This window comes from Triturus cristatus, chromosome 3_2 (genome assembly GCF_964204655.1).
Source record: "Triturus cristatus chromosome 3_2, aTriCri1.1, whole genome shotgun sequence".
NCBI lineage: Eukaryota > Metazoa > Chordata > Amphibia > Caudata > Salamandridae > Triturus > Triturus cristatus.
The window spans coordinates 418,353,982-418,378,909 of record NC_140584.1 but is presented as its reverse complement, the minus strand read 5'-3'; the positions used below and the strand labels follow the sequence as shown (position 1 = coordinate 418,378,909).

Sequence of the window (24,928 nt, the reverse complement as noted above, 5' to 3'; positions counted from 1 at the left end):
TTCCGTTCCCAATCGCACATGTTCGCTAGCCTTGCACCCACTCTCATGGACACATTCCTCTATATTAGGCTTCGTAGTGGTATTTGTGCACTGACGGGGGAGTTTCCTAGTGAACCACCCACATTGGAACCCTTGCACCAGTTACTTAAAGCTCCCACTCCGGCACACGCAGTCTCTACCCTATACCACTCTCTACGCTCTACACCAGACCCCTTGCCTTGCAGGGCGCGTACCAAATGGGAGGAAGAACTGGGACTGCCCATAGCTGACGACATCTGGAGCTATTGCTGCTTACAAACAGAACAAATCTCCTCCAGCAGCAGGTTCAGGGTGATTCATTATAGGTTCCTACATAGGCTTTATTGTACTCCAGAGTACATGTATAGGGTGGGCCTTCGGGAGGACGATCTTTGCTGGCGATGCCACGCTCCGGCGGCGGACTTTCTCCACATGGCGTGGGGATGCCGGGAAATAGCCACCTACTGGCAACAAGTATATTCCGGCATTTCAGAAATGATAGATGTCCCGTTGGCACCCTCTCCGACGCAGGCACTTCTGGGCTACACAAAAACTATTTAAAAAAACGACACGCAGATTTACCACTATTGCCCTTCTTATAGCAAAACGACTGATAGCCTATAGATGGGGACGGGGCAGAGCTCCCAAATTTAAGGAATGGGTCAGAGACATGTTACACTGTCAAGATACTTTACTTCGATATGCAGAATTACTACCTTCCGCATCTAGGCCAACTGACGTCTGGGATCCCCTACGAACGTATCTGCTGTCGCACCCACAGGCTTGACGGGCTTTCCTGCCCACTTAGCCCCTAACCTTCCAAGCCACTACTTTTACGATAGTGACCCAACTGAATGGACGGAGACGGGGACTGTTCGTCATGGGCGGGGATGGGTGTCATCCCTTATTTTAGCTGAGGCTGCGCCATGGGTGGCTCTCCTTCTGTCCCTCGACCAGACAACACACTGGGATGTGAGGTGGGACGGGCAATGCACGCGACTGTGGGGTTCCCCGATACAACTGGGACATACTACTGTGGAAAGATTATTTAATGCAAAATGTTCAGTGATTGATGGGTTGTGTTCGTACATGATGACATGCTGATTATCCTTCTCCCTTATGCCGCAGCCGGCCCCTGGAGGGTTGTAGGCAGGCAGCTGTGTTCAACATTCACTTTCATTCTCATATTAAGCCGCCGGCCACAAGATGGTTGTAGGCATGGGGCTGTGTATTCTGTGATCATGCTGAATAAAGGTTTTTGAACTTAAAAAAAAAAAAAAAAAAAAAAAGGACTACAGAATGACCCTAACTGTAAAGATGTAATACTATATTTTACAAGCTATTGTGGAACAGTAGAGGGTGCTACAATGTAAAATGATTGATGGTCTCCCTGTTTACTAAAATTGATGATGTTTTGTACCAACTATCAATAAAAAGAGTTAAAAAAAAAAGAAAGGTGATGCGCTGAAATTCTGCGGCTTCTGTAGGTTGAGGATTTCAAGACCTTGATGAACAAAATCTTCGGTGAGAAACTAATCTCCCGAAATGGACAGGGAAATATACCTAGTGTGCGCACACTACTCCGTGGAAGGGGCGCAGACAAAAGGGGTCAAGAAAATATACTAGGAAAATCCTAAGAGCAGGAGCGTGAGGAGAACACTACTTCTTGCTCCAAGGCGACGGCAGCGCAAGAGGGAATCCAAACAACTGGAGCGCTGAAGAGTTTTTGGTGACGGACGCCATCTTAGGTCTGAATCAAGGCTGACGGAAGCAAGCTCCAGCAAAAGTCTCTGCAAGAGTAATCCAGAATGGGAGCGTTGCTGCAGCCAACAAGGATATGAGGCGAAACATAGCTTCTTCTTCCTAGGTGATACTTTCTGTACACATGCAATTGCGTTCCTGACAGTACTCCCCCCCCCCCCCATTAAAGAATGTCCTCCCACAGAATATTGGTCAGGAAAGGCACTATGAAACTGCTTAATCAATCTCAGAACATGAACATTTTGAAAGGGTTCCCACGATCTTTCTTCTGGGACAAAACCCTTCCAATCTACAAGGTAAAACAACTTCCCTTTCTTAAGTTTTAAATCTAGAATTCGGCTCACCTCATACTCTAGATGCGAATCAATTTCAACAGGGTCTGGAGGAACAATGGATCTTAAATTTGGGGGATTCTTTTTAAGTAACGATATGTGAAATACATGATGAATTTTAATTTGAGGAGGTAAGACTAGTCTTACTGTCACTGGGTTAATAATCTTTTCGATTCTAAAGGGCCCCAAGTACCTGGGTTGGAATTTCCTGTTTCCCTTAAGATGCAAGTGTCGAGTAGATAACCAAACCTTGTCACCCTTAGAATAAGTTGGATTGACCCTTCTCTTTTTATCAGCATGCTTTTTATATGATGCTTTAGCCTTAATTAAGTTTTACCTGGCAGAACAATGGGTTTCTTGAATTCTCTGACTAAAATAATCTGTGGAACGGTGCTATCTGACCTCTCTAGAATAATATTTGGGTGTCTTTCTGTGTTTAAATAGAACAGAGAATAACCATTGGATGCATGGGTAGCATTGTTGTATGCAAATTACGCGGTCCAGATTAGTTCTGACCACTCTCCTTCCTGATCCAACAGATAAAGTTTGAGTTGTTCAATTTCCTGATTGACTCTCTCAGTTTGACCATCTGTCTCTGGGTGATAACTGGTGGAGTACCGGGAATCAATACCTAGTTTTTGCATAAAGGCTCTCCAGAACTTGGACACAAATTGAGAATCACGATCTGAAATTACAGATACGGGGATGCCATGTGATGTCACTATGTGTTGAGAAAACAATTGTGCTAACTCGGATGCAATGGGAATCTTTTATAACAAGATAAACTGGCTCATTTTAGAAAACGTATCTACAAACACCACTAGTGGGTAGATCAACAATGAGGTCTATAGTGACAGTGTGCTAAGGATAGGGTGCAATAGGTAGCGGTTGAAGCTCACCTTCAGGGGCTCTACCATCAGTCTTTCCACAAATGCACGTATCTCAGCTTTGCGCGTATTGTCTTATTTGAGGGGCCATGACAGGCCACCAAAAATTTCTTTACACTAACTCAGTGGTTTTCAAAATTCCTTTGTGCCCAGCCAAGGGATCATCATGGCAGGCTTGAAGCGCAGATTCCTGTAAGTCGGAAGTTGGCAAGTACAAGGCATCTTTCACATAGGGAAGGCCCTCCTTGATCCTTCTATTCTGGTCTTCTTTGATCCAATTCGAAATGTCCTCATCAGACATAGATTCTCGTATCTTCTTCTTGATTTCAGAAAAATTGTAAGATACAAGCACATTTTTCTGTTGGTATTATTGGACCCTTGTCTGTTAGATCATGCCTAGGGATTGAGTCCATCCTAGACAGGGCATCAGCTTTTCCGTTAGCAGAACCAGGTCGCAAAGTGATAGTGAAATTGAAGTCCCCATAGTACAATGACCACCTCAGCTGCCTGGAGGTTATAAATTTAGCCGATTTCAAAAACTGGAGATTTTTATGATCAGTAAATACTGTGACTACATGGTGGGCTCCAAGTAAATAATGTCACCATTCTTGGAATGCGCCCTTTACTGCTAATAACTCCTTATTAGCGATGGAGTAATTTATTTCTGGAGGAGTCAGCTTCCGGGATCGGAAGGCCACTGGGTGGAGTTGACCAGTACTTTTATGCCATTGGGATAGGACACCTCCTATGGCTAAATCTGAAGCATCTGTCTCTTTGGGACGAAAAACAAAGGCGAAGATACGGGAGACGGAGAAGGGCGTGTGAAACCGTTAGCCAGGTACTGGTCAAGATACTCTTTTAAAAATTAATTTTCTTTCTCGGTAAGGGCATAGATCCTACTACAGGGTAAGTTTGCCCCTGGTTCCAGTTCGATTTTACAGTCATAGGGTATGTGGGGGGGGGAGCTTTTCCACTTCATTTTTGTCAAACACTGCTGCTAGATTTTTATATTCCGAAGGAATTTCCACCTTCTCAATTGCACAGATCGACTTGGAAGTATTAGCGAATTCCTTTGATGGTGATATAGTGTATTTTTCTTCAGAGTTGTTGAAGCAGTTCTATTTACAATAGTTTGAATTTAACTGAACTGTTCTCTTTTCCCAATTTATTTCAGGATTGTGCTCAGTGAGCCACGGAAGGCCCAAAATCAACTGAAATTGGGGGGCGTCTATTAAATTGAATAATATTTCCTCTCGATGTCCATTCTGATCCAGTAGATCTAAGACCTCATCGGTGATCGGTCAGGAAGATAAATTGGTGCTGTTGACTGCTCGCACCGGTTCTGAAATCTTAACAAATCCGATTCCCATTCTTTTGGCATATTAGATGTCACAAAAATTGCCAGTCGCTCCGGAGTTGATCATGACTGAGACTTCTTGCAATTTCTTTTCTCAGAATTTAATTTCAAGAGAAATAGTAAGATGAGGAGACGCAGACTGCAAAGTGTTTATCACCTGTTGTTGAATCTGGGTTGGCTTTTGTCAAACATCCACCAGGGCAACCCCCTTCTCTGACGGTTCTTCTCTTTTACCGAATAGTTACCGTTAGGCTTCTTGGGACACTCTTTTACAAAGTGCCTAGATAGACTGCAATACAGACACAAATTTCCAGATCTTCTTTTTTCTTTCTCTTCTTTAGAAAGAGGACCTCTTACACTGCCAATTTGCATGGGCTCCTCCAAGGGTCGAATTTCTGAATTCTGGTTGCCTTCTGTTTTGATTCGGTCAAGGCGAGGAGGTATAGGACGAAATTCTCTTTTCCATTCTGTTCTTCTTTCAAATAGACATTGATCTATTTGAAGGACTAAGTCAATTAATTTCGAGACCTCTGTCGGGCAATCCGGAATTTGAGCTAAGGCATCTTTCAACTCTTCACGCAACCCACGATAGAAGATTGCTGCTCTTTTGCACTCAAGCCATTCTGTCTCAACAATCAATTTATTAAATTGCGCCAAGTAGGAGATTAAATCTCGATTCTAAGGAATTCCGTTTTGAAACCTTCAAAATCATACAAAATTGCATTATTTTGAGACACTAAAGGCATGAACCAAGAAGCCGTATCCCTGCTCAAATAAGACAAAACAAACACTGTTTTAGGCTGATCATCTGCAAAAATAACTGGTCTGCAGAGAAAATGTAGGGAACGCTGCGTTAGGAATATTTGTGTTTTATTAGGATCCCCATTAAACCGCTCGGGAGAAGTGAGAGGAATGACGGGAGAAATCGAGTGAATGAACTGAGTAGAGATTCCTTAGGTGGATGTGGGGAGGGTTTTACCCTCGGTACCATTAGTCTGGTAGGATCCTGCGAAAGAAATATCATTTAATTTTTTCATAAGATGTTGGGCTTCTATATGGGATCTTTTTATTTCTTCCTGTAAATTTTTATTTTCCTCAATAGTGAGGGTCAATTGTTTTTGCATATTATCTAGGAGTGTTGCTAAGGCATTTACATCAATCCCCTCAGCCATTCTACTCGGGTGGAGAGATTGTTTTGACACTTCAATCTGTCAGGAGTGACCAACCAAGAACCGGTTTCCAATGGAGCAGACACAATTTCCCAAATCCCCTCAGCAACTGCGAGTTCAGAGAAAATAACTATCTGACCTCCCACCAACCGGGGAGGGAAAGGGGATTGGGAAGATAAAGAGAGACCGCCTCCAGATACAGGTGTATGTCAGCTCCCTCACGTTGTTTGGAAGGACTTCTGCTGTTCAGTTTTGAGATGAGGCAACTGTACCTGCAGAGGAACACAAAGGCATTTCAAAATACAAGTCTGCAATTCTACTCTGCCTTCTTTTCAGTCACTTATTCCATTCATTCCTAACTACCTGAATATACTGGAAGGCTAGAAACTCTCTGGAGATCTGGAGTCTGAATAATTAAAACTATTCTTGATAACAATTTCAGTAGACCTCATAAGATTCTGTAGAATAAGACAATCCTAGAAGAATTTGATAGCTAGAAAAGAGTTTGGTGTCACAACTTAATTCTAGACACTATGTGAAGTAAGTCTTACTGTCCTTTTCAGAGTTTTCCAAAAGGTAACTTCCAAGAGCTTCAGAAGAAGTCACCACCTCAGAAGAGTTCAAGAAAGGAGATGCGCTGAAATTCTGCGGCTTCTGTAGGTTGAGGAGTTTGAGACCTTGACAAACAAAATCTTCGGCGAGAAACTAATCTCCCGAAATGGACAGGGAAATATCCCTAGTGTGCACAAACTACTTCGCGGAAGGGGCAGAGACAAAAGGGGTCAAGAAAATATACTAGGAAAATCCTAAGAGCAGGAGCGTGAGGAGAACACTAGTTCTTGCTCCAAGGCGACGGTTGAAGTGCGACGTTTCTAGCGCTGGAAGAACACTACAGTGCAAGAGAGAATCCGAACAACTGGAGCACTAAAGAGTTTTTGGTGACGGGCACCATCTTAGGTCTGAATCAAGGCTGACGGTAGCAAGCTCCAGCAAAAGTCTCCGCAAGAGTAATCCAGAATGGGAGAGTTGCTGCAGCCAACGAGGATATAAAGCAAAACATAGCTTCTTCTTCCTAGGTGAGAGTTTCTGTACACAAGCAATTGTGTTCCTGACAATAAGCCACTGGTTGTGTTAATTATTCTTTCTGGGACGTAGTGTGCATTTAGTAGAAGTAGAAAGGTGATTATCATCGATAGCCATAAAATGAAAAGAAACTCTCCTAGAGTGGCCATTTTATATTTTTTATGCACCAGATTCATCATTAAAGCTGTGCTATTCGCATTTTCCACCACATATGTTCCAGTATCTGAGTTTAACTTCCTATAGTTTAAAACTATCCTAAAGGATCTGTCCAGTATGGAGATGGGGAAAAAGGGGCATGTTCATCTGTGAAAGACAAGGCTCTATTATGCAATTGATCTAATATTGCTTTGATACCATGCTTTGCTTCTGGCTTTAAATGGTATTGGGCCTACATTAGAGGTTCACTGTGTATGGGAATGACATGGAGATAGAGCATGTATCCAACTCTAACTCTGTTTCTGTATAAGGCCGGAGCCTGTCTTACAGCCCATTCACTAGTGTAAATTCATCTGATGTCCTTAGAGTAGCTTTTCCTCCCATAGTACCCAATTACTTCCTCCTCTTGGGTGACTCTCTAATAAAGACTAGAGGCCAGCCGTCTTCAGCTAGTATGATGTCAATCATCAGATGGATGTGACCAGAAGACTACTTTAATAATGCATGGTATACCCCCTACAATCTGCTTTTCTAAATGATAAACCCTAGCAGGAGGATTTAAATGTTTATCTGAAGTCTCAACTCATATGAACTCATCAGTTGGACTCGCCACCAGAAACCTCAGAAGTGTCTGATGCACGATTGTGACTTCTCCTGCATTGTCTAGAAGCGCTCTCAGGAGTGGCCAGTGCCGGTAGGAGCGGTGGAGCTGGGTGGGGGGCAGATTCGACAGACTACCACGAGGGAAAAATAAATAAATCATTTTCCGTCGTCGTCTGTCGAAATCCCCACCTCCCTTACCTGCACGGGCTGCTGCTGAGCGCTCTCACCAAAGTCTTGTTTTGTAATAGAATTTATAGCTGTATCTGCATGTCATAGAAAGTCCTGCTACTTTCTTCTTAACTGGAGATTTAGAATGCAATCCTTTCTTTTCCCTCTTCACGCGGACTTCAGCCTCTCATCCTGTTTCACCTCTCCTGCTACACTCTCCCATGTGATTTAGGCCCAGATCTCTATACGGGGGTGAATGTATGACATTGTTCTGCATTCTGTCTATCAATTGTTCTTTTTGCAATACTCTCCCATTCATCAGTACTCGGATCTACTCCCTCTCTCTGCCCGTTTATTGTCAATATCCTGAAAAGATCATGCACAGCGGATATCAGAATACTGCTACTGTTCCTTTTTTTATTTTTCCGTGGTCCCTTAAATTAGATTCACCCCTATCAGATTCCAGCGATGTGGGAGATCCAGTCCATCTTTGCTCTCTTCCCTTCTGTTCCTTCCTTTGCAGATCTCGCGGAACCCTCAATTCACTTTTAGGTTCCAAATGTGGTTTAATGGCTCATGTACCCAAGGCATCACACCCCACAGAGGTGTCAACTTCCACTATATATTTCTACCAGTCTCTGGCGTATGGCCAGAACCAAAGCTTCTCTCTTAATGTTGTTTAGGATGATTGAGGAAGCTGTAGAAGAGTTCTCCATTACCTACAATCTTAAATCCAGAGCTGATTCAGCTCTATGCTCATTCTACACTTGTTTTGCTAACTCAGAGAACAGCTAATGAAGGCTTGCCATGTGTGCTGGTGTAAATATATGCAAATATGCTTATTCTGATGTTACGTTCCTCATCCGGCGTAACATCCCAAGAGGAAGACACAAAGGGCCTTATTTTGATCTCAGCAGATGGAATACTCAGTCACAAACAGGACTGATATCCCGTCCGCCGTATTAAGATCTCCATAGGATATAATGGGATCATAATACGGCAGACAGGATTTCGGTCAGGTTTGTGACGGTGCATTCCCCTCCGCCAAGATCTAAATTAGGCTCATAGTACTCGGTTTGTCTTTGAGTGTCCTGTGCTAATAGACCACTTCAAACTGGTTGGTCTTGTGAGCAATCCAGAAAGCAATTTCATCATGCTTCGATGGTGTTTTCCCATGATAGCGTTTACAGTATACGGACTAATGGGTTGTACCTGTCCCTGCTGGTCCCGCTGCGAGACCAGGTCTAGAGTTTATGGTACGCAGTACAAACTGTGCAAAAGTCTTCTCTATAGGGCAACTATGTAATTCAAGATTATTCCAACATCAACAAGCTAATGTGTCAGTACATGGCACGGGTGTGTTGCCAGCTAGTACTGGCAACGTAGCCCTCCTCGTTGCTCAGGGGTCCCAAACAAGCATTCTTATGTGTATGTAGTAACTGCCTAGCAAACCTATTCTGGTGCTCCTGGTAACGTAAAGGAGTTTCCACATCTTGTAAAGCCCTATAGTGTGCAAGTAGCAGCAGAACCCTACAAACCTGAATGTGCCCAGAGGTAGCGTTAATGAGCTGAAACTTCCCCTATTAGTAATACCTCTCAAAGGCATACGCGTGTAAGCACCTATCACAAATGCAACTTCCCTTAACCCACATCGGGACACCTCAAAGCTTGAGATGCTGAGAAACTGCTTCCCGGTAATTGGTTCGTATTTCAACAATAGGTGCCACCATATGAAGGGATTCAGTGGAATGGATTCAAAGAATTATAAAACCCACACAATGGGGAATACCCTTTTAAATGTCACGCTTGACAAACCCATTGCAATATGTGCTTCTTTATAGGATGTAATCATGATTACTATGGATGACTCAGTAATTCCGTAATAATGGTTCACACACACACACACACACAAGTAAAAGCATTTATTTTAAGAGCCTCGCCCTGTTGCTTAGCACACAGAACATAATTAAAACCCCACGAATGCATGTTTCAACTCTGGTTAAAATGTCATCTAAAAACCTAAAACCTACTTTATGTGCTACGCTAGGAGAGCATAACCAAGTACAACTTGCATCTACATTTTCTTAGGGAAAATCAGCTCACTGTACACCTTTTAACAGCCAATCGCTTCAGTTGTCAAAAATCAGGGAGGACGTGTTCCCTGCGAAAGGTCAGCACACTAAGGATGGATGAGATCGCTTAGAGAAGATGTACTCGGGGATTTATTTATTTTTATTTGGGATGTTTGGAGTTCTATATCCATAAAATGTTTGAAGTTCTATATCCTCAAAATAAGGTTTAGAAAGGGAGCCGTACCAGTCTATGGTTTCAAAAGTAAAGAGGTTACCTGTGAATGTTCATGATCCAGTCGGTAAAGAATTCAAGAAACTGTGCACTACTGCAATTACAGCACCAGTAGAGGCCACAGAATGATTAGCCCCAGCAGCCAAAACAAATCCAGCTGGGAGATTTGCCAGCTCGTGGGCTTCAGAGCACTTAACAAAGAGGAGTGGGTGAACAAATACCCAGTGCCCAGTATAACAAAAGGTGCTGTCATTGTTATCTGGGGGAAAGTATTTAGCATCTAAGGTAGGTCCTCTGTGTACCACAAGACAAGAAGTCTTGAAGAGTCACAGCATTTAACGATGTTTTTAACTTCACTGGAAGCGTATACATTTGCTAAAATGCTGTCTGGGCTAGTTTCAGCCACCTTAGTAATTCAAATGGAAATTACCTTGATATCAGGAGGCATTTCCAATGTGAAATACTTCCATGACAACATTCTATTCTATGAGAACGCTTGGCAGAAACACAAATGGCTTAAGAAGGTTCTTAAAAGGTGTTATTGCTTTACCTTGAGAGCAGGGAAATACTGTTTTTGAAAAGTGGAGATCTGCTATTTGGGGCATCATTAGTTAGAAGTCTAGGGACTCAGCCCGAAAAAGAAATATGGCAATAGAGATTATTCAGAACCTAGAAGCAAAAAGGATGAATGGTTGTCATTTTTAGGAATGTGGACTTTTACAGCGGATTTATCAAGAAGTTTCAGAGAAGAGCAGCACAGCGAAAGGGTTGCTAAGAAAAAATGTCCTATTGAAATAACAATGGGAAAACAAGGAATTTTGGATGATAAAAGGAAATTTAAAGCAAGCTCCTTATCTTCAGGCATTTGTGCCTGGGGAGGACACCGCTGTGGTCACGGATACCAGTTCAAAAGGTCTGAGGTGCAGTCTTGATGCCGGTTTCAAGGGCTAAAGAGCAAACAATAGCTTTTGCATCTAAATCTTCAAGGGGAGCAGAAGTAAACTATTCTGCAACTGAAAAAGAAGACTTGTAGTAAATTGGATCACTGATAATTTCAAGATTTTTGTGTGAGGGATTACAGTAAAATCAGATCATAAACCTGTATGATATTTATTTACAAAAAGGGTTTGGCTGAAGTCCCAGCAAGGGGAAATACATTCTAACAGGAGTATATCTTCAATGAGGAGTACATAAAGCCATAAACGATTATGCAACAGGTAGCTAGTCTACATTAGTAACAGGTGAGATTTTGGAAGAGAGCGAGGAATAAGAATGTTAGGTAATAAAGTGTCCGTGCGGTTATCAATGGGGTAATTTCAGAAGAAAAGGATGTTATCCCGGTAGACGTTTTAAGACAGCTTAAGGACCGGTGTGTTGACAAATAGAGGGCTTGGCTAACGCAACACAAGTTTGGACAATAAAAGAAGAGATGGTACAAAGGCAGGCCTGACTCTTAGAGGGTCGAAGTTGATCTCTCCAGTTTCTGTGAGGAAAAGACTATAAATCGGTGTAGCCCAGAATGGACATTCGGGGGCCGTAAGCCGTAAAGACCAAGGAAAGGGTTTGATTAGACTATTTGTGGCCAAGCTTAAACATAAAGGATGAGAGTATAATCTGAACTGTAGTGAATGTAGAAAGAGTGAGAAGAATCTAAAAACCCACTCTCCTCCTAGGCATCCTCACAATTTACAGAGAGGGCCTTGAAAAGTAGTAGCCTTAGTCATGAGACTGAGCAACCAACTCCGTATTTATTTGTGTTGAGTGACCTGTTTTCTAGGTCACCTGAAGTTCCGCGGGTAAGCGACACCAGTTCTAGAGGGGTGATAACATTTTTGGAAGGGATATTTCATAGAAAATGTTTCCTAGAGGTAGATTGGAATGTACATTGGGGGAAATTGAGCTCAAAAGAGGTGGAAAGCTTTTTGAGGCGTGTGGGTACAACCATAAGTGACATACCTTGCACCATTGGGAGACATATGGCATAGTGGAAAGATTTAATAAAGTACTCAAAGGATGTAAATAGTAGGCAAGACTCAATGGGCTAGATTGGGAAAAGTTCATAAAGAACCGAAGGGTACCACATTTGACTAACGGCATGACACAGAATTATGTAGAGAAGGAAGCCTGACTAGTTCCTGGATGGGTGGAGTGACACAAGGGCAGGGTCCAAGAGAAAGTGAAAGTGTATTAGGATTTTAAAAAAGGCTACAACTGACCCGGCACTATGTTTGGAACATTGGGTGAGAATAAGAGCATTAATTGAAATTGAACCGTGATAGAGTTCATCAGACCATTGAGTCATTAGAAGTTTCAGAAATGCTGAGAACAAGGACAGCAGCAGCATAAGGATTGGGGTTCTGTTGGTGTGTATCGTATGCAGGAAGATAATGGGTTAGCAGTGGCGAGTGAAGAGGATGCATAGGAGGCGAGTGAGGAGGATGCAAGAGAAGACTGTTCGGAGGAAGGTGTCAGTGGGGAGTGTATTGGTAATGGAGGTTCTGGGAGGGTCCCCAGGAATAATGGACAAAGAATCTCTATAAACCAGCTTATTTATGAGATTATGCCTAATATTAGAATCTTATACAGTGATATTTTTAAGCCTTTGTCTTTCCTATTTTGTTGTTTTTAAATAATGCTTATGTTAAAGTACATATACGTTTGTGCGGATTTCTTTTTCCAATTATTCATTCAGAGTGGTTTGTATAAAAGAGTCAAAGCTGTTTAGTATCGACTTTACTTGACAGACAGGGGTCTTATTCCAGAATGGCTTTGCTGTGCAGTCTGACACTGGAGACTGTGGCTGATAAAAAAAAAAACACTATCTTTCACATCATTGACATTGCGATGTGTCACGCAACTTCACAGACTGCAACTCTCTGAAAGGCATCCCAGGTGTTTTTCTGTTCTTTACAGTTCTCATGAATGGACTTAACGGTTGCATTTGTATAAATGTCGAAACTGCTGAAAAGGTTTTCAACCAACACGGAGTAGTCTGTAATAAAAACCAAAAAAAGTCTTAGGGACCAACTGTTATACCTTGCATCTATAGTAACCCAAGATCCCTCTAAGGAGTACGGCATAGCGCTCGCCTTCTTAGGACACCTACCAGTATAGACAATCGACACCATGAAGACAATAAAATGTGCCTGCCCCTTTTATAATCAAACTTCATTCAGAGAACGAGGTGGAAAGGAGTGAGAGTACACGTCCAGTAAAAGCATTTTCAGAATCCACCATCTCAACAGCTTGTATTTGGCTGTTCAGTCCCCATGGACGAGATCATATGTTGCAATCTAACGTCCTCTTGCTATGGTAACATTATGCAGATATGCAAATCAGCGAACCCGAGCCAAACACCGCCTGCAAAGGTCACCTAGTATGCATGGAGCAGGGCAGCGCTAAGCTTGGTTACCCAAGGAAAACGTACCGCGCTTCGTTCTTGCCCTCCTCGCCCCCGGAAAAAACAAATGCAAAAGAGGGTAGAATTTCAACTAAGAGCACAACCCAGATCTAAGTTTCAGAAATCCAGCAACTATAAAGCCAATTGGTTTGGACTGAATGTGCCAACCCATCCAGGAGTAGCACATTAGAGTTAAACTCATGGAAGGAGCCAACAGAAGTGAACAGACATGGACATATTTGTAAAGTAATCCCTCGTGCAGTTCAATGGAAGCACTGGAGTGGTGGCGAAAAGATACACCCAAATAGCCAAAAGCATTAGGTGAGAGATGAATGCTTCACTGGGCTTAACCAAGAAATGAGTGACAGTCTCAAGCCAATGGCCCAAAGAGACTGTTCAAAGAAAGTCAATGACTGAAAGGGGCAGACCCCAAGGCAACCAGACAATTATTATCTGGAGTAGGTCCGTTTGCCAGCTTTATTGTCAAATCAAGGGCCTAAAAATGAGGTTAAGAAACACCCACCGCAATAGGAGCGGAAACGGCTTTTATAACACGAGCTGAGAATCGCGTGCGATTTCCCCGCAAGTGGAAACACGTATGCCTTAACCATGCATATGCCTTAACCACACATATGCGTGGTTAAGGCAGTGCGTGGTCTAGATGCTGGGGTGGGCGAGCACAGGAAGAGGAAGGATCGGGAGATGACGTGGTCTGGTAAGTGGGGCAGGGCTGGGATTTGGGGGATAGTTTTTAAGGGTTGGGGTCGTTTTTAGGGCTCGGGGGTCAGGTAGTTTTTAGGACTGGACGGGCCGGGGTAGTGTGTAGGGCTCGGGCAGTAGTGTTTAGGGCTGGGGGGGGGGGGGGGGAGGGGGTCAGGGTAGTGTTTAGGGCTCGGGGTAGTGTTCAGGGCTCGGGGAGTGGTTTGGGTATTTTTTAGGGCTCACAGCAGGGGGGCTGGGGTATGATATTTATCACACATCCACGAAATTGCGTGGTATAGGCATGACGCATTCGTTCTTTGGGCTGCGCTGTAGAGGCACACGTGTTTAGCCATGCGTGCCTCTGTCATACAGCCCAATATGAAGCATAAAATGCATTTTACATAAGGTCATCTAGACACATCCTGACCCAAAGCAGCACTCACTGAGGGTTCAATCCACACCCAAGACTCACACAGAAGTGGTGAACAGGTACGTTCTAAATGACTCGCAGTAAAAACTCACAAGAGTGTCACAATCTGCAAACATTTCTTTTTGGGAGAGAAATGTCTGAAAATAAAATATTAACTATCTCGGAGGGGAAGGGAATCTTTCTGCTGGCGTCCTTTGAAGACTGGGACATTCCAGTTTGGGAAAGGCGTACACATGCAGCTTGTTCTTATATCACGCGCATGTTGTGCTTGTGCAGTTCCCCATCATCATCAAAAACTTTAGTCGGTTTAAAACAAGTAAAACCACAAAACTGTAAATTTGATTTGCCCTTTTTAAAAACATTTAAAGTAAACGTTGTTTTATAACCGGTTTTAGTAGGTATGGACTTTACGCAGGCCAGACCAGCATTATTGAATTGCAGGTGTTAAATGAAGCTCGTATTTGTCTTTAGTCATTTTACTAACTTCAGAGACATGGAAGGGTGACAGGAACTGCACTCATGCATGCAGATCCCCACATACCTCGGGGCAGGGGTCCGATCGAGGCCCCATCAAAGCAGTCTTGGTGAAATCACAGAAACGCGATAAAACTTAATGAAAGAGGACAGCCTTTATTACAAAATTAAGTACAAATTATACAAAAGATGACAGCAAAGTAAAACCTAAACATACCACACGAACACAACAAAATGATTTTGAAAAACTATCATCAAATATATGGAAGAGTAGACAGAAGAGAGGGCGTTTGTACAACAAGTTGCAGGTGTTCGTTAAAAGCGGATTAAGGTGTTGTCTGGAGACAGAGATCACTATGAGATGTGCAAATGTAAATGAGTTACTTTTAACCCTGTCGTGCAGCCTGCTTCCAAGCGTTTTGGTGGACTGAGGAGGTGTTGGTGCAGGCAGACAAGTATTTAGCCCAGGTTCACCCCTTCTGGTCAAGTGGGGAAGCCGTGATTAGAAATCAGTGTCCTGGTTCTGCTGCAACAATATATCGACCAGACGCACTCACTACATATGGCAAAGTAACCGAGGCACAAGGATACACATACACTCGAGCAGCAAAACAGGGGCCGGCACCGGACTTTTAATTACCCCTTTTGCGCCGATTCTTGACGCCTCTTAAAAAGGGCTCAGGACTCACCCTTTCCGCATGATTACAAACGACATCAAATAAATGGTGCTGTGTTCTTAATTTTTCAAGCAGAAAGCACAATGTCCGCAGAAATTCCGTGTTGAACATCAAGGTAGACATCCAGCGGGGGTATAAGGTGAGCTAAGCAGGCATGTGCTGTACTGCTGTTATGAACAATGACCGTCGCGAATGTCTTTTAAGAGAGCCTTCAAGTTTACAGCTTGACAAAGACTGTCACCTGCTGGAATCTAAATGCACTGCAACAGTAACCTCTAGTAGCCACTAAACTGTTTAGAGCCTGGAAATCAAAGCTCAATTGCCCCCCACATTGTCTCCCTAGGACTGGAGTAGATGCCACACGGCACCCGGGTGTGTCCTCATAAAGGAGGTGGCACGACAGGAACTGGTAGGAGTACGGGCAGCAATTTAAAACTAGATTTGCCTTATGCATATCATTTACAGTCTTATTAATAGCAGGCACTTAAGAGCGAGAGAGAAACACTTTGTAGGAAGCAGACTTCGGCCAACGCCACTGACGCCCCAACCAGCCACAATACATTTGCAGCAAGCTGCAGCCTGTTCAACATGAGCCCCATTGGAAGAAATTCATTCACTACAGCTGCTGCACGTGGCAGGACGTGACGTCACGAGAAGGCAGGTTCGCCCGTCTCAGGGGGGTGCCAGCGATCCGTGGTTGTCATTCAAACTTGGACTTGCCCCTTCCGATCCTCCCGCGGACGTTAAGGAGCAGCAGCAGGCCCAGACACACGGTAGCCGGGGCGCACATGGCGAGAGGCTCCCTCAGCATCAGCAGGGTATAGATGGCGCCTATGGAAACAAACCAGAAAAAAGAGGCCAATGACGTTAAAAATAGCACTGCTTACAAAACAGGAAAAGAGAGAGACCACGGAGGCATTCACATTTCTAAGGACAATAAACATAGGATAAACTGCTGCTTCTTACAGTGCGATAAAAAAAAAACCAATGTCACATGTGAATATGTTCATGCAGTGAATCTACGCTTAAGGGCCCTCCGGAGATTGAAATTACATTCCTATAGTGCTTACTACCCATGATGAGGCATTGCAGGGTTTTACGGCGAATAGCACGCAAATCCGAAACTCAAGGTTAGTAGTTAATCCAGTGGTCATTGTTAGTTATTGTGATCAGTCGTATGCTCTCAGAAATGTTTTTTTTTATTTTTTACTACAGTTACTTTTTGATCGAATATATTAGTACTAGTGAGGTATGATCATTAGCGGGGACCAGGTGGTTTCAGGTGAATGGTTGGTGAGATAGACTGGCATAGATTAGATAGTTTTAGGGTGCATAAATAGCATTTTTAAAAAGGAGAGGCTGTGGTCTATGAAACGGGGTCATCTTTTTGCAGAATTACAAGGAGGGATTAGGGCAGAGAGGCAGCAGATTGAGGGGAGGCTAGACTCAGAAACAGAAAGCATGCAGAGGGTGGAAGGTTAGAAGAGAGTCACTGAACAAAGAATGGAGAGGAATCCAGCGGAATGAAGTCATGGTTGATTTGTCACGCAGGGTTTTAAGGGTAATGTGGAAGATGGCTTTGTGAGATCAAGCAATCGGAGAATGTAATCTGGCGAAAGAAACATTAAAAATAATGTTCCATGTCCAGAGCAGACAGATAAACGGAAGTCCAAGTGTGTACATTATTTAAACATTCAGAACCTGGCTTGCTGTGTGCCAAGCCTAGAGCAGCTCTTGAAAATATAGTCTGGAGATTTATGTTTGAAGTTAAAAAAAGTTTAAGGAGTTTATAATTGGGAATTTTAGGATAAAATGAATTAGATTAGGAAAATTAAATAACTATTTATCATGGGATGTATTTTTAATATGTATAAATGATCTAATGACACTGTATTATGAAAAGATTGAAATGCTCTTTTATGTTTAAGGACCAAGGGTCTAAATAAACATTTTTGATTGATTGATAGTCTGGAGTATCTCTAACTTGGTACAGGGTCTGTACACTGCACAAAGGGAGGTGGCTCGGATGTCTTCTTTAAGAAAAGTCTCATTTAATGATCTTACAACACTTTTCTACATTAAAGGTTGTTTCACTCACTAAAAATGAGTTATTTGACACTGAGAGCATCTCACCAATGCACATTCAGACTTATACCCGTTTTTGTTACCGAATACCTTTCTAATCCCTTTCAAGGTTGTTTCTACGGCAGAGCAATCGCTAATACTTTGAAAGCCGCAGCCTGTTCCTGTGCACAAGGTGGGCGTGAAATAGTTTTTTCCCCAGGCAGTGTAAGTGTACCACTTGGTTGCAACTTGGTGGATGGTAGGGGTGAAGGCTGGAGCTGCAGTCTCCGTTGTTCAGAGTGAGAAGGGTATTTTGGGCGAGGCCAGCCTTTTGTCTCTGTTTTCCTGACAATCGTCTATGTGGCTGTTTATAGCCAGGTGCAGATAGTTTCCACCTTTTCTGCCTTTGTTGTGGGTAGTCCAGGTGGAGACAACCATGCAGTGAGAAGTGTCACCCTGCACAAAGGCTTAGAAAGGCACTTGATAAAGGAAACAACTCAAACCAGTTCTGTGCATCTACAACATAATCATGTTTATCTGTGCACATACGTTTAAAATACGAATTCCTAATTTGTGAAATAAAAATGAATGTATATAGGCGCACATGCTATCTGAAGTATGAATTCATCTTTATATGTGCACACATTGCTGTAAATGTGAATTAATGTTCGTAGGAGAATCCCTTGTTCCATTCCAGCCACAATGCATCACCAAACAAGTGTTTGGGAGGATACTCCATATTGACACTGCACATTCTCAATAAAAAGGGAATAGATCTAGCTAGGGTTTCCCCCTGGTGAAATATGCCCTATGCCACCTCAGGATGTAAGTGCCAATTATGGTCTGCCAGACGACGTCTGCTTAGTTCATCCGCTCTGGCAATAAGGGACACTGCCAGGTGGTTGGTGTCCAGATAGCCACCTCCTGACAGCACCAGGACCCCGCTTCACTGTGCTTGTTGCAGAACTACGCGACGGTGGGGTTATCTGTGAGAACCTGTGCCAGCCTTCCCTTAATGGAGGTAGCAAGGCCTTCAGGGCCAGACAAATGGCCCACAGCTCCAGTGTGTTGGCAGAGCCAGTCCTCCAGTGGAGGCCAGAGTCTTCTGACCTTCATCTCCACCAGGTTCTGTACTGCTGTTCTTATTATGGGTGTTACCGACTTTGGTTTTATGATCATTCTTGCGGTTTTGTTACATTCATTGGGCAGTATGTTTTCATTTGGAAGAGTATGCTCCTGCATGAGAAGGCGATTGTATGCCTTTCAGTAGAAGCTGCACTGATCACGTGACTTCGCCTTGGTAGGCCGGAGTCTGTGTCGTCACAAGAGCATGGTAATGCGTCTGCCTGACTTGATGAGGAGTGGGACAGTCGGAAACAAGAAGCGAAAGTAGTAAGCCATGCAGGGTCTGAGGCAGCCTTCTGAAAATAAAAGATCAAAGTGTAGTACTTGTGAAAGTACTCCCCCCCCCCCCCCCCCCTACCCTTCAAACACTGAGCATAACAGGGGAACTAGGCTCCAAGTTTCAGGTCTGTCACTCCACCGCCAGTGTCAGTGAACGACCAGACAGAGAATAACTCTGCAACTATACCACTGAAGAACAGTGGTCTGGATACAGTTTCGTGGCAGTAACAAAGTGGCAACTTGATGCTGGCAAATGACAATAGGGTATGAATGACAGAGTAAATGGGGGGCATAATCCCTCAAAGTTGGGAGGAAGAAGTCAACAGTATAGCTTGCATAACTAAATTTGGATGGACTACCACTTTACAGGGGTATACATGACAAAGGAAATGCATGAGGTTATGGAATGACGAAAGTGGCCTAAGAGTTCACTTCCTCAAACAAAGTTGGGAGGAGGCAGTCTGCAGAGTTGCATGTATAGTGAATTTAGTGTGGACCACCACTCTAGGAAGCAGGGGCTTTTCAATATTAGATTAGACACTACTGGAATAGCTAGCATCAATTATAGTGAATGGGATGTTAAATCTAACTTCTCGAAAGGGAAGTGGCTACAATCACATATACATGTTCTCCTAGCGCACAAATGTTTTCCACACAGAATAGGCAAATGACCATCTCTAGACCTCCCTAAAGGTGATGTTTTATATGCCATTCTCATCTTTTCTTAAACACACACAAGGTGTAATTGTTTCATATTACATGGCTAAATGCTGCTGAAAAAGATTTACTGATTGTGTCTTTGCAGGCCCTTACCATGACAGAGGGCAATTGTGTTGGGCCTCTATTCCTACAGAAATGCCCGAGGAGAGAACTGCTAAGTGAGTAGCTGAAGTAACAGATAATTATGGCTCAGGCAAGCGTAACGTTTTAACCATTGCAGAGACGGTATGCAGTGCCTTTTTACATCTGCAGATTTGCCGGAGAAAAACCCATTAGTGGGAATACCAGTGGAATTTGGCATAAAAGACCCTGCTAACAAATTGTCAGATCAAATACAGGTCATGCATAAGAAGGTGGCTTTCCCCTAGTATTTTTGCAGAAACCCCAGACGAAAAATCCTTTTAGGGGAATAGCTGAAGGTACGAGGGTTCTAAATGTCCTATAATTATTTTCCCCATTAATTATACATGATGTGTTTTAATTCAGTCTTGGTACTCTGAAATCTAAGGAGTTTGAGTTTAAGGCAATAAACAGATATCAAACACCCAAACAAAATGTGTGGACAGCATTTCTTAATCAGTTCTGATATACTTGTTCATTTCCTGATGATAACTAGAAGGCAACATGGAAGCACTATAAATGAAACACATGGTTCTAAGGGGGTTTATCCATCTTGGGACACATATGGCATACAAATATTTTTACAGGTATTCCTTTCAATACCGGATATACCAACGAGCTCAAGTAGCTGATGTTTACAACAGAGAGAAAGCAAGACCACCCTCTGAATGACCCTTGAAGCACCATCAACTTTTTGCTAGCGCAGAGTAGACAATAAGCTACAGCTCACAGAAGCAGGGAAGCAACATCGCCACCACTACCCAATAGCCTAATTTAAAAGCAGATGAAAAAATGATATGCTGCATGACCCAGGGCAGTCCTTTCTGTTTAACGAATATTGGTTTCCATGGCACCAACATCACCAACCAGGAAGTTCTGATACCTTTATATGTCAAAGAGGAGAAAGAACTAAGGCGTCTACTTTGACGAGCCACTCGAGACAGGCTTAGGACCAGCAACAGTAAGAGCAAATATAGAAGCTTCTTCGCGTACATCCATTCAGAACATTTTACATGGAAGTGATTAAAAAGTTTAATGCGGAAGACAAAGAATAAAAAATACTACAGAAATTGGCCTTATCAATCTTACAATTACATTACGAATAACACCACTCACACATGTAGCAGCAGTATGCCGAATGGAAGTTTATCGAAAATATATCCATTTCACGGTTTAAAAAAAAATAAAGCATTTTGTTATGCAGTAACATTCCCTCTCTCAATGGAATACAAGGGCCTTAAATGCTTCCTCGTGGTTAAAAATGAGGCTGTTGACCTCCTCTTTCGTGGTGGAAATGGAGGTTTACACCGGTCAATTAAAACAAAAATCATAAAATCCCTCTAGCGCTTTGGTCCTGGCCTCAATGGATCATTATACTCAAAGGGCCCTCACGCAGATATGGTGCCCTGCACCAATCTCAAACCATCCCATGAAGCACTGGAGATGGCATCCTGTTGAGAACAATTGCCATAGGCTAAAAAGTCCTACCATCACTGGGCCTGTGTAAAAACAGCCTAGGTATGCACAGAAGGGGAGTATTATGGTACATTGATGACGGTACCATTATGGGTACAGGGATTGGGTGACAAAACAACTTGATTCAGCAAGGGTTTGTTGTAAGTGACTTTGCTGGGTTTGTCTTCTCTTGGTAATTAGGCGGGACACAAAAGTGTAAGAGTTCTCACAAGCTCAGTAAGACCCCCTCAACTTTTCGCGATTTTGAGAATCGCAATTTACCCCCGAAATCAGCCATCTCCCGCGATGCCTACAATTTTAAGAAACCCTTCCGCAAAAAAACAAACAAAATAAATGGTCTCTGTGCGATGTTTATTTTTCTTGCTGCCTTATAACCTGAAAAAGCTGCCTGGCCACAGAGAGAGAGAAAAGAAAACAAAAACTACACGGAGACTCATTTAGCCTGCGTTTTTTAGTCGGAAGCATTAATCCTGTGCTGCTCCATTCCAGATTTGGCATTTCACCCACCCTGGGGCGTCCTGGCTGGCAGAGATTAGAACAGCAGGTATTGTCATGGGACTGCCAGGGGTGACATGGCCACAAATGCCCTCTGATTTACCTCTTCCCACTGCTGGCAGCGCCTCCCTGCTTTGTGTAAATGAAAGACAGAGAGCTTGAAGCTTGAATGTGTGTTTTTAATCCCTGCAGTGTGTCTCGTAACTGGGCAAGAAAAGCTGCAGATGTTGAATCCAAACAGCCATCAAATGTTGGTTTCTCGCTGAAAGCGAGGTGATGTGGTCTAACCTTTAAATTGGGGAACAAGATTTGAGTCCCGGTATCTGTTCATTATTTTTTGTGATTCTGGCAAATCACTTAATATCCTTGCGCCTAAAAAATATACTGACCTTGTGTAATGTTATCTTGTGCACATGTGAAGCACTTTAATGTCCTTGGGGCGAGTTTGAGACATAAAACTGGAGTGGATGTCTTCTGGTGTTCATCCTCAGGTTTGGCCAGAGTGTGCAAGATTGGCACAGTGAAAGGCAGGAGCAACGCAGCCAGGCAGGCTGGGGCAGAGCCCGGGTGCTCGCCATCCGTGAATGTGCACATGGGTCAGCGAGGCATGAAAGACACCCCTACCACCCCACCAACCCGCACAAATTATAGAGCGGAAATGAGGGTGGTGAACAATGCACACAAGTTGGAATTAAGACCAGCCAGCTTGGTATACAGCAACACTATCAGGAGGCTCTCATGAACATTTCCCCCCATTTCTTAATTGCCACTTCCCCCTCCCCCACCCCTTGGCTGAGGGTTGAAGTCCCCAAGATCAGAACCAGACCATGCCACGGTAAGAAGCGGGGATATTAGGGGGCACATTTACCCCCCCCCCCCCCCCCAAAAAAAAGCCCAGCACAGCAAGCTACCTTGCTGCGCTGCAGTGTGTACTGGGGAAAGGATAGGAATGCACTGTATTTAACATTAGACGGCACATTCCTGTCTTTTCCTTGCGCTTACGTGCAATGTGCTGCCTAGCGCTGATGCAGGCACCCTTGCACAAGGGTGCCTGCATTGCAGGCAGGATTGCTTTTGAGAACAATCCTCTGAGGCATTTTCCTCTTTCTATGAGAGGCATAGCACTTTGACGCATTACCAGGTCTACTAGGAACACCCATGCTACACCCCTGGAATACCTCCCTGGGGCAGAATAACACACTGCAGTGATTTGCGCTGCGTTGCGTTACTCTAGATTTATCAAGCCACGCAGGGCCCAGCAAGGTGACCTTACGTGGCTTGATAAATCTTACTTAGCAGTTGCGTTGCCCTTGCACCCCAATGCATGGCGCAAGGGCGATGCACGTGCTTGAGAAATCTGCTCCTAAAGCCTTTGCCCAGAATTGCGCGGAAGATTTAACCTTAGTGCATACAATTATATCACTGCATTGACAAGTATTAATTAACAGTAGTACTTTTTAAACCATGGACTTAGAAATGTTGCTGCCACCTTGCCCTGATAACTATGCTGTTAGCGAGCTAAGAAGCAGATCAGTTGTCATGTGTATCCTATATTGGACCTGGATTCTTATTATAGATGGACACAAGACGGAATTTTGTACAGCGCACATCCTGAATTCACATATTATAAGTTGTTCTCATATGCGATAATTAAGAAAAAGGAGGAGGCTTGGTGAAATAACATTTTCACCCAGGATCAAACAATTTGGACAAGCAGAGAAGCTGGGCTTGATTGCAGGTTTGTGGGTTTCACACTGATCAATCCAGCGATTAGGTAGTTATCTCTTTCCAATTTCAAAGGTTAATGCTTTGCAGTTCTTCATAGCCTGAACTTGTCCTAAGGACGTAAGAGCACTTCACAAATGACCCAAACTACTTTATGCATTTTCAGCAAAGGGAGATTAAGTGATTCTCCTTTGATTCACAGGATGTACGTAGAGCAAGGCTGGGTTTCAAACCAGGATCTCAATATGACTAAGTCAGCAGCTCTAACCACTAGGCCACATCTCCTCCAGTGAAAGCACGGCTTATTTTGGGCATGAGGACATTGAGCTGAGAAAGATCCAGGCATCTGGCTTCACCTCTAGGATGCAGTGCTTGTTGTTTTGTTATTTTTACCTATGCAACATATCTCTGGGTCGCGCTGTAATATGCTGTGCAGATAAAACCCCAACGCCAGTCTGATCCAATTAGCTGAACTGAACGCCATATTCGGTAGGCAGGTGACTAACTTCATGCCCATGGGCTTGTGTTTTATTTGTGCTGTCACTCCCATCCCCCAGCATGGATCAAAGTTTTTTAACCCCTTCCATACTCATGACGGAGCGGTTCCGTCATGAGCCAAGGTGGGCGTGTGCTCATGAAGAAACCGTTCCAGCGGCTCATGACGGAACCGCTCCGTCATGGCACCCACCCATGGGGGAAGTGCTGGCGCTCCCCCCATGGGTAGCCCAACAACTTCCCACAAAGGGGGATGGCAGCAGAATAGCTTCCGCTGCCACCCGACCCCCCCATGGGAATCCCATGACGTCAGCAAGCGCCGACGCAATCGTGCTGCAGAAATGCCTCCACTAGGCACCAGGGATTCGTTTTGCAGTAATGGAAACAACCCCTTGGGCAAGGGTCGCGTCCAAAGGGCTAAATTTTAGGTATGTTTTTTCTGCCCACCCTGGGGGCAGATCAACCCTTTTCTTGGCCTTTCTGCCTCCACTAGACACCAGAGATTTTATTTTGAATGTAATAGAAGCGACCCCTTGGGCAAGGGTCTTTTCCTTGGGGTATACATTTTTTGCATGTTTTTTCTACGCCCCCCCCCCCGGGGGCAGATCAGCCCGTTTCTTTGGCCTTTCTGCCCCCAGGGAGGGGGGGGGGAGGAGGGGAGGGGGCAGAAAACTCCACTAGGTACCAGGGGTTTTCTTTTTTTATGTAATGGAAGTGACCCCTTGGGCAAGGGTCGCTTCCAAGGGGGTAAAATTTGGTTCGTTATTTCTGCTCCCCACCCTGGGAGGGGGGGGGGCGTTCGGCCCGTTTTTGGGTCTTTTGCCACCAGGGGAGGCAGAAAACTCCATTAGGTACCAGGGGTTTTTTTTTATTGCACATTGAAGCGACCCCTTAGGCAATGGTTGCTT

At 43.8% G+C, this 24,928-nt stretch overlaps 1 protein-coding gene across 1 annotated transcript in view; it reads right to left on the bottom strand.

The window, feature by feature from the left end:
• Window positions 1-14,984: 14,984 nt before the first annotated feature.
• The window catches only part of TMEM35B (transmembrane protein 35B), a 34,934-nt gene continuing 24,990 nt past the window's right edge, over window positions 14,985-24,928 (bottom strand). The window contains exon 3 of the mRNA XM_085648005.1: window positions 14,985-16,352. Within this exon, the coding sequence (XP_085504131.1) occupies window positions 16,222-16,352 (131 nt within the window). The 3' untranslated portion in view covers window positions 14,985-16,221. The remainder of the gene's footprint in view (window positions 16,353-24,928) is intronic.